Here is an 11,440-nt window from a genome sequence, read left to right on the forward strand (position 1 = left end):
GCTATAGAAAGAACTGGAGGTGCAGTCCCATGAGTGGCTTAGCTTCAGCCAACAGCATTCCAATCATTGTAAGCACGCCTACGCAGGAGTACATTAATACTGGTTCAAATATATTTGCATCCTGGCTTGGCTAAGCTAGAAAAACGAAATGCCTGCCCTTTTTTGGGTTCATTTTCTGTAACTCTGCTCTACATTTCAGCAACTGTAGGGTGTGATTGTTTCAGTCAGAGAAATCAATGGAATACCAATGGTTGGCATTACAAGGGAAGGGGGATGCTCTAGATATACCAGTACTGCACCTGGACATTCATTGGCAAACAGGAACTCTTTGTATGTGTTCCCCAAATGCTTGTATGCTTCTGCCTAAACTGTTGTCTGTTTGTTTTTGTCTGCAGCCTGACTGCCTGCCTGTAATGCATGGTTTTTGGCTTGCTTTTGTGATGGTTTGATTAGTGTATTTGGGTGCATAATCAGTGTTTCAATGAAACTTGAATTTGAGATCAGACATTGCTAACAATCCAAAGCGCTAATTACATAATTCTATGAATTTACGGGCATATTTGATTTAAATATGAACTGCAGAGTAGGATCGTGTGTAATTAGTGGTTATACCAAGTTACTATTGTACACATGTTGTTAATGTATAAAAAGTGTGTGATTATGCAATAGTTTCATCAGTCTCTAAAGCAAGTGGATAGTTAGGGGGGGCACATTTTAGGTAAAGTATAGGAAATGCAGAGCACAACGGTATGGCCAGAAGGTAGTGGATAGAGAGATCTTTTTCTAATAAAGTAGATGAAGAAGGAAGACGTCCTTAGCACACAGACAATGAATTCATGCACTGCTTCAACTTTCACGATTTGAAGAATGGTGCATTCTCACAGCTTACGCCTACTAAAACGCTGACCTCAAGTTGATAACCACATCTATTCAAGATTGCACTGGGGCAAATATGGGCTATTCCCTGTGCAGATATGCATTCTTATTTATGTACTTTACCGTTTCCCCTAAAAATAAGTGCAAGCAGACCATAACACCATTACTTATAATGTAACTGGTGAGATATGTGCTATAATGCTTGCGGCGGAGAAGTCAGACTACTTAATTCAAGTACAATATTGCATAATGTACGGTGAAGCAAGCACCCTCTCAGCAGAAAACACCTTTTTCACTCTCAGCAGAAAACACTGGCCAACCTTTCATTTTTCGTGGTTTTTGGTAACCGAATCTGTGAAATTAAATGTATCATATGGCATATTAGACAGAAAATTGACCTTTGTGGAACCCCAATTTAGAAGGTTTTGGGTTGTGACGGCATGGTGTTGATTTAGCTGCATGCTTAGGATGACCCATTTTCACACAAGTGCCTTTGTCTGCCACCTCAAGGGTCAAACACCATGGCTAATAGTCAAAAAGTGAGAAAAAAAACTTGCGGTGAGCCGGGAAGTGGTCTGCAAGTGTGGAAGAAGGAGAAGTGCCTCCATCCTGCCTGAAGATTTGTAAAGAAGAGCGTTCACAAGTTACCTTCTCGCAGAAGTTGCAGGAGTTCTTCGGTCATGCGGCACCGTCGTGCCTGTTGGACACGCTGGGCGTCGCACTGGGATAGCAATCATTCTGGTTGTTTTCTTCTTTCTTTTAACCTTTCATTTTTGTGTGTTTCTTTCCCACCTCTCACTGACGGGGTCCAGTAGTACAACTGAAAAGAAATGAAAAATGATAGGGTGTATATTTTGGGGGTTTTCAAATAATTCACCCACGATGGCTGGACTGCTTCCATGCACAGTTGGGCGCCTGGTTTCAAGCAGCAAGTGAGCAGTCAGCACAAGTTTCTGTGGACTGTAAAAGTCGACAACTCTTTCACAATGTGAAGGAACCTTTTTGAATGATCCTTTGAGTAGCGTTTTTGAAAGAAACAGGTTCTTTCTTTTGGAGATCAGCTGTAAATGATCATAGTAGCACCTGTGCTACTTTTCTTGGTTACCAAGAAACAAACTTCCGACAATTGCCTTTGTTCATGATTCCATCTTAGCCCCTTCACCAAAACCATGATGCTCTCAAATGGCCATACAATAGGCCATCTGTAGATACACATTTTCTAAATGTTACATATAACTCTTATTTTGGCCTAACATTTCCAAGTTTTAGAGAAAAGTATTGCTTTAAAACCTCACTGTGAAGTGAGTCATTTGTTCCTGTTGCAAGTAATGGTTGAGGAGTCCTTGATATTGGAAAAAATGTGTAGCACTAATGTCTTGCCCTGAGAAAGCCTTTGATACAGTTAAGGAAGGTAGCAAGTGCTTGTGTTATGCTATGACCATAGATATCAAGTTCTTACGTTTCATTCAGCATGTCCATACCGTTAACAGATGTCTGGTAACACAGCATTTGCTTTCCGTGGTACCATCAGCACAGAGGTATCTCTCCTACACTCACTACACCATTACCTTATATCATGAGACTACAACTACCACATAGAAACTAGAAACAAGACATGCATTTTAGTGTGTTCATTCTGACAAGCGACACCGTCAAAGAGAAGCCCAATTATCACAAATATATTTCAACAACTATTATTTGGGAACAATTAGATAATTGCAAAACAGGAAGTTCTATTCTGTGCCACTTAGTTTTAAATGCAGTCAATGATCTGCAGTCTGACTCCAAAAGTGATTTGATGTGTGGATGCATATAGGAGCTATAGCTTTACTTTCCTGAAAAATGGAAGGGGGAGCTCTGTGGGCCTTCACCAATGACGACCTGGAATCAATACTGAGAACCTTCTACCAGTATTCACTTAAATATGAAGAGGAATGACATCTAAGATGAATTCCTGTTCTGTACTGATTGAACTTGCAACACAGTTCTCATAAAACCTCACCCAAAAGTAACAATGGGACATGTTTAACTTCCATTCTCTTTAGAAAAAAGAAAAGGTTAGTTTTATGGGTCGTTGCAATTTCCTCTTTAGATCTCTTTATATATACATACATGAAATTAAAGGAAACATAAGTCTAGATTACCCATATTTCCCTTGAGCTTTAAGAATCCTCCCTCTTGGGCATGATTAACAAGGATTTAGAAAATTAGAGTAATTTGAACTTCTATTTCTCTTTGTTGATAAAGTGCATTTTATACATGTGCAAATTACACATCTAGGTAAGTAGTACAGTCCTTTGTAAATATATAACCGTTGGTTAGTTAAGTGTAATCACATTAGAAAAAGTGCCATATAGCGCAAGTAGATTTCCACTACCAGTAATATACTTCCATGTGTGCAAATAGTGTTTTCTTATATACAGATAGCTTTTCTGCTATGCACCGTTCCCATAATACTGCCCTTAAAGGTGGTGTACTCTTTTGGGTGCATGCTTGTGATGAGGCAGTTTGGTGGGCTTTTAAGGTGCAGTGAGAACTATGGACTGCCAGTACAAGAGTCATGATTTACTTGTACATTCAGTACCACTAATTTAAGCCTCCTGAAAACATTCATATTGAAGCACAAGAGTGGTATTCCTTAACCCATTTATAACCATATATATTTATATTTAAGAGTTCATGCAAAGGTATTACCATCTGTAGTTAAATAATGCCTTCTTTTGGATGCACACATGCATTTCTGCGTGTCGTGCCACCCTTAGGGAGGAAATATTGCTGGTTAGCTCAGTGATATTGGTTGATTGTCTCAGCACCTACAAATGCTGAATGTTCTGCTGTGTTGCCTACAATGCTTCTTCCCTTCCAGTGACTCTTGTTATCCAGTCATTTAAGATGAGAATGGGAGAAGGAGAGGGGATTTTAAAATTGCAGATGTCTCCAAGGTATCACAAGTAGACTATTTCTGTGTAAGGAAAATCTTTCTCTTCCTATAGAGCTTTGCACATTTTATCTTAGAATCTAACAATATTTTAAAGATTGACATGTTTTCTAAACAAGGGAAAATACTTGTTTAATCATTAAAATAAAAAACAAGTAAGCGTTAGATAAATTGCAGGTTCAATCTCAAGGTCCATTACGTCATCATATCCTGCCACCGAGTACGTATTATCCAAAGGTTTCTGTGTCAAAATAGTTCTTTACTTAAAACGCCCCTCAGCATTGAGAGATTATGAGGCACAGGAATTGAGTGGCTAAATTTCACACCTTCAGTGTAGAGAACAGCCCTGAAGTACTGGCAGCAAAAACAATTGTACAAAAACATGTATATTCCCTGATAAAAGGTAATGATAGGCAATAGGGGGAGAACTTTGTGGGTTTTTGGTGCCAACGGTGTCTCCTTGAAGACAGATTTCAACGTTGTTCTTTTAGTGTTCTCCTCAGAGAGAATACCATTATTAGGAGTGAACCTAGTATACAACTAGATGAAAATAAGGAAATTAATTATACTGTTGAGCATTGCATAATATCTATCTAGCACAGGGATGGACTCGAGATTAGCATATGTTACATGTTCTCCTTAGTGACACTTTACTAAGGTGTAGTGGGCATGAACAGTGGACTATGCTTCACTTCTTTACTTCACTTATACAGGGGAGAATGAGAACACCTTGATTGTAACTATTTAAAAGCTGTGTATATCTAAGGAAAGGCTTATGCCTATACCAAGTTCAATGATCCAAACAATAATGAAGATAATCATGCAACATGGAAGACATAGCTGTTAAGGCCAATGAGTAGCGTGAATGGAAGCATTGGGTCGAGACTTATATTTAAAGACCCACACGAGGAAGTAAAATGATAATATTGAAGTAGCAAATACAATTAGCTGGTAATAGAATTCTCAAAATAGTATAGAGTATTATGCCACAGAAGTGTAAGCAAATTTTGTGAAATCACTTTAAGTCATGAGATCTTTCCACGATCTTGCTACAAATACAACTCAGCATATGGATTATCTACCGAGTGTGCCTCTATACAAAGATTATATATAAGATCCCACACTGGAAAAGTACTATGGTACTTTGACTTGGCTGACTCAATATATTTTATCTTGGGAATGGAAAAATAGAGGAGACATGAAAATGAAAAAATGTAGATATAAAGGGCATTTTAAATTAGAGGGAAAAGACATTAGGTGTTGCTTATGATTTCAAACATGTGGTCACCCACACCAATTCACAACACTTTCTGGACATTGGCCTTCTGCCTGGAACATATTAAGAAAATGCAACTGTGGTAAGAAATAGAATAGCTAGACGGACATCAACCATAGCTTGCAATTTCTATTGTTGCAGCCAAAAGTATGTTTTAAAGAGTGCTGATACCTCTTTATTTGTATTTACCAAATGTTACAAAAACAATGCTTTATTCACCTTGAGACACTGGTTGGTGAAGGGGTTAATTTCTAAGTTATTTTTTATACTAATTTTTACTGTGTTTACTTTGCTAAACATATGACCAGTACAATAGGTAGTATGTCTTTTCGTAAAAACAAGAATGATTGTAAATACTGTACAACATTTCCTTCTGCTATTATTGATAAGCATGTGCCATAGAAATGCATTTTATATTTGACAGTTCGTTTTGTATTGTTCCTTTGTGTATTCACAGCAAGCATTTGGAATATAAAATGAGAGCATATCTCTGGTAAGAATCATATGAAAGTGGACTTGTGCAGTAAATTCAAACTTCCACTCTCCATGTACTGCATCTCTATACAGTGCAAATCCAATATATTCACATAGACCACCAACAAGGACCAAACTGTCTCATTTTCTTATAGATGAGTTAATTACTTATGAGCACATTCATGAAAAACTTCAATCCATGCAACTAGGAGGAGACAAATAAGGGGGTCTCTAGTCGTTGGTCTATGTGCTATGGTGGATAATCCTGATAGGTTTACTGGTATTTCATTGTCTGACTGTCCCATATAATGTATGGAATGTCAGTCTGACTGTGCAACCCAGGATTGACAAACAGCATACCGACAGAGACAACAACTTTCATATAATCATATGACCTATAGGTGATAAAATGGCAAGCCTAGTCTACAAAGTCAAACTGTGTTTCTCTTTCATCTTCATTATCCCATTTAATCGTCTTCCAGTAATGCTGCATTTACTGCATTTTTTAAATCAATATGTCACCTCTAATATACATTTGGCATTTTCCGGCAGTCAACAGGATTTTCTTCATTCTCTTACAGTTGTCATCCCTCTTTATTCTAGCTCATATCATTTCTTGGAGTAGATTACCTAATTCTTCGTATTTGCTTCCAGCTCTGAGAGCTAGCATTCACATTCACACTATTATATCACACTTATTTAAATCTGAACATTACATCAATGGGCATTTCAATTAGCACTCTGTAACAGGTTTTCTACCCACTGTTTCTTTAAACTAAGTATACTTATGCAACGAGAGGCATAACACAAATGACTCAAATGTTAACATTGAAAGAATAGGTGGAGGGATTTGCTATATGATGTTAACACAAAAATCACCTTAAATGTCTAAAAACAGGGAGAATAGCTTTACATAAAATCCATTCAGAAAGTACGATTTTTCTTTATTCCAAGTTTCAGTAAAAGCAAACATATTTACCAGGAAGTTACCTCTTGCCAAATAGCATATCAACTACATCCAAAGTACATGAACTAGTGAATAATTTAGAAAAAATCTATTCCTATTTCAGTACCTAACTAACTGCAAAAGAACCCCATTATACCAAACCTCCTCTTTTTTATTGATTTTTATTGCAATTATATGTGAAATGTTGCATAGATTTTATAATGTTTAATTTAAATGGTTTGTAGTTTTCTCTCTTGAATTCTTAAGTTGCAAGCACCTCTTCATAAATTGCAGCTATCTCATAATGTCATTTTTTATTCTGACAAATGAAATATATTGTTTTGTTACCGTGCACATCCAACCATAGAAAATCGTCAATAATGATACATTAAAAAAAAGTAACAACTGAGGAGGTAGGTGTCTTTGAACTATTTAAACTATCAGAATAAGCTGCAATGTGCTTGGGTATTCCGTAATGCCTACTCGAGTATAGTGCAAAGCAATCAAAACTATAAATATGAGGGTCTAGTATTTGAGTGAATTCTCTGTTAATTATGAAATGTGTAAACAGCCCTTTGTTATCTACTTTTATCTTGGTGTCCATCAAAAGTTCTTCTTGATGCAAAGGAAGATGCTGTACTATTGTGTGATGATTCTGTTATTTTAACCAAACTGCATCTTCAGGGATGCTTCTACAAATGGTGACTAAGCTTCAAAAATGACGTCTACAATTCAACAAATGTCACTTATGCACATGTGGTAATGAAGGATGTTTGAAGCAGTTCCCTGTTACTTGAGAGACTGTCATGCTGTGATACAATCAATAATTCATAGTTGGTCTGTTTCATAAGACATGTAACTAAACTATTTTGCAATTTGGAAACAAGTATAAATTTGCCAAAAAAAGGCAATCAGGAACATCTAGAGAAACCATCCAAATATCATGAGTTCAGCAAAAAGAAGTGCGCAATCATTGTATCTAACCTTTAAAATATCTCCTTTTATCCACGAAACCTCCTGTATTTACCCTATGAAGGGACTGAAGTTCGACATTAATAGAGATTGGATGTGCACTATTGCTTTAGAGAGCAGTAAAAAGAAAACACATGCTTTTATTTGTATGGATCTACACATAAAGGGATCCTAATTAATTACTTTAGCATAGATACGCTATTACCTTTTTTGCATTTCATCATGATCCACCTCTATACATAAGCATTATCCAAATCAGTTCTTTCAGCAATGTGTTCTTTTCCCAAGAAGTTATTCAACAAACTACAATAGCTTTTTTCAATTTCCATGGATCAATATCTGCAGACAAAAGTGCTTACTTCCATAACTAATCAAAATAGCAACCATATATGAACATCCGATCGTGTGAGAATTCTAAAAAAACAACCGGAGCGCGCAGGCATCAGGGCACCACATGTACACGCAGAATCACATTATACAAACAAGTCACGGGACAACATGAATCTACTGATTTTCAGGCAGTTTTTGGCTTAGATTAAGGGGGTTATCTAAACAAGTGGATCTTGAGTTTCTTTCGGAAGGTAATGTATGAGGGCTCTAGTCTTATTTGTGGTGGGAGGTTATTCCATAAGGTCGGAGCTTTGGTGTGAAAGGCTTTGCCGAGTCTGTTGGTTTTCCTGAAACTGGTGGTTACGAGGTTGCCCTGGGCTTCAGACCTGGTGCCCATCTCGGTACATACTTAAAACAGTCTAGGGTCTGAATACCAATGTTATGTCAGCAGCTCAAATGCCAGCTGCAGCATTCCAGTTCATCTCTCCACAGTGGGGTAAATGCCACCAGAAAAGAGATTTGCAATAAAGCAATAACATATAGAGGAAGCATTGCTTTTTCAATTGACCACAGTATGTTTTCTCTCCACTGATCAGTATTACAAATCAGAAATCTGTCAGCACAAGAAGCCTGAGTGTACTTATATAACATGTACAAAACATAGAACCCCTCTGGTCCAACTAATATTTGTTAAATATGCCCAAAACAATGGTAAGCCTAGTTTGCCAAAAGTATATTTTTTAAAGAAACACAAGATAATCCTTGAATCTTATTGCTTTCTTTAAGAAGTGATGTCTATGCAAATGTGATGACAACACCCCACATCCTACTAAATGGACTATTAATCTTTTTTAATCCTGACACCTACAATTGTGATTGACATGTCAAAGGTAAAGATTACAGAGTTGTCCCAAATTTAAGTAATTTGAAACTGTCCAAATAATGTTCCATGTCCCCTTTTTTTCCTGCCGCAGCAGAAATTGGTAGTTTGACTTTCTTCTTGGAATGCAAACATCTTCCAAATTCTGTCCAAAAGCAATTAATCCAATCATTAAACAGCAAAATGACTGTCAGTTACGCTACATTCCTTTTGCTAAGGAACATCAAACTAGAGTTTTTCATGCTTTGAAACACATTGTGTATAGGCACTATATAAATAAACTATCATATCATATCATATGTAGATAAAGCAAAGGCAATTAAAATGTCTTACAAATGAGTCAATTCGCATTAAAATGCATCAGTACTTTGAAGGCCATCTCAATTTACTGATATCCACTGATTACAATTATAAATTGTTCGATCACGTCAAGAATAAATAGAGTTTTAGAATACCCTTTCATATGCTACCATGTCACTGCAAAAGGTACATGTGATTTCAACCTTCATAAACGTAATCTGACACAGGAAAGTAACCTATTGTTGAAGCAGTCTAAATTTATCGGTTTTATTTTAATCTTGCAATTATTCACTTATTTCCAATTATTTTCGTTAGATCAAGATGTATATTTCAGTACACGTGTATTATATATTGTACATAGAAAGTTTTTAATAACAGCAGAACGTTTGAAAGGGCATTGGTTCCAAATGTATTTTTTAACCATTAATTGCATAACTTTGGGACATTTTTAATACTAGATTCTATTTGTATTTTTGTGCCGATATTCACAGTTTCTATTTAAACCTTCACCCAAACAACTTGGTGTGCTGGTAGTGTAAATCGTGTAATGCATTTGTTACTTATCCCAATTTATATTATTGGCAATAGTAGAGCCTCTGGAATTTTACATTGAATGTTGTTGTTTTCTTATTGTAATACACACTAGCCACACATTGCTTGCTTGCTTCAGACAAAGAGAATGTTCAACTAGAAAGCAGGGCAAACTGACTAGAATGTAGGCTCTTACCCATACAGTTGTTTGTACTTGTATCATACATTGCATATACATTTCTTGCAGATTAAATAATTTATCTTTTTCTTTAAACTTGTTTAGGCTCTTAGAGATTTCAAAAACTAAAAGTAAACCCAAACAATTAGGCAATTTAGTAGTTAGAGTTTGACATTGTTTTTGGATTAAGTTAAAATCAGGTCAGACCTATGCATGTTTTTGTCTGATTGATTTTATGTCTGGAGAATAAGAGTTTACAGAGTGTTTATTTATGTATACAAACACTTTATTTAGTCATTTCAGAGAATCAATTCTCAATCAACTGACTAGAACTGTTTTGTCACTGACAGCATTGTTATGGATTGTTTGGCACCACCCTTAGAGTTAGGAATATATTTAGCAATACATATGTTTCAACCTTTTGCAGTGAATTTACATATGCATTCCAAAAATGACTTTTCCCCAGACATTGTTGGCACACAAAGAGGTTGCAGCTGATTCAAGGCAGTGTATTGAGCTTGCTCCAGTCATCGTAGGATGAGCATGCATGCACAGGGGTGTTTTAGCAGAACTGCCATCTGTTCAACTTTGGTGACTCCAAAGGACCCATAGTTTCATTGTGCCTTATTTCCTTTTTTCATTTCTCAAACACATTATACAGAGGCGTACGGTTAGCATGCCATGCCTAGAATTCATACCTTAATATGCCGTACATATATATTAATGTGCTATCAAAGTAATTATAGTAGTCATGTGCTACGGGTGAGACAACATATTCAGTATATCATTGGTTATGTAACTGTAAGATGTGGTCTCTTCACCTACAATTAAAAATACAAAGATAATGGTAATCATTTACAGTAACAAAAAATGTTACAATTAAATAATACAACTTCTGCAACAATGCAGCTGCATCAGTGAATTGAATAACCTTATTGTAAGATCAATGTAGCTGATAGCCAATGTCAATTCAAATGACGGGATGAAGGAAAGGGTAATATGTAAAGGAATATGTTTGTTAATAGTTCACTATTTATGAATGGTTAAAACTGTTTATCAGTTATACAAATTAAGAAGATTATTTCTATTATGAAAGAAGTCTAGAAGGCAAACTGTCACTTCTATTGTAGCAGAATTTTCATTTTACTTCAGGAGATCTATTTGTCTTCTTTAATTGTGCTACGTGATGTAAATATGTTATTTCTTTTTTTTAAATGATGATTACTTGTATGTACTTTTAGATATTTAAATAATTAATTGAAATGCATTAAAATAATATTACACTGGTTTCGTTGTTCTGTCAATTATTCTATATTTATAATCTGGTAAGAACCTTTGTAAAAAGAGCATACATTTTAAGAAGAACAATTGCAAATGTAAGCTGCCTGGGCCCTCGTCAAATAAACCATGTAAAATGTATCCGAACATTGTATTTTAAAGCAGCTGGAGCTCAAACATTTATCGAAACAAATCAATATCGGAAGAACCGTAACAAAGCAATTTACTTGTTTCCACTCAAAGGTATTACAAAACATTGTCTGAAAACTTAGCAATGTGATGTTTTTCACCAAGATTTCTCATCAAAACGGGCTACAATCTTCTGAAACCATTGTGAAACGATGGTCTAAAAATGTCTAAAATCTTTGCAAACATTTACAAACATGAAGTACCATTGTACGTCTGCCAAGTTTAAGCAAAAATATCAATTGGCCCTTCGGGCCTGGTTACCAGGAACATAA

General features: G+C 36.0%; 1 protein-coding gene across 3 annotated transcripts in view; it reads left to right on the plus strand.

Annotated features, from left to right (window-relative positions):
* LOC138472494 (collagen alpha-1(XIII) chain-like) overlaps positions 1-10,988 on the plus strand; it is a 393,813-nt gene extending 382,825 nt beyond the window's left edge. For all 3 annotated transcript variants that reach the window (XM_069610705.1, XM_069610706.1, XM_069610707.1), the window contains one exon: positions 1,387-10,988. In XM_069610705.1, coding sequence (XP_069466806.1) covers positions 1,387-1,419 — 33 coding nt within the window. In that variant the 3' untranslated portion in view covers positions 1,420-10,988. The remainder of the gene's footprint in view (positions 1-1,386) is intronic.
* Positions 10,989-11,440: the final 452 nt, after the last annotated feature.

The sequence above is a fragment of the Ambystoma mexicanum genome, chromosome 8, assembly GCF_040938575.1.
Source record: "Ambystoma mexicanum isolate Mex_15411 chromosome 8, UKY_AmexF1_1, whole genome shotgun sequence".
Taxonomy (NCBI): Eukaryota; Metazoa; Chordata; class Amphibia; order Caudata; family Ambystomatidae; genus Ambystoma; species Ambystoma mexicanum.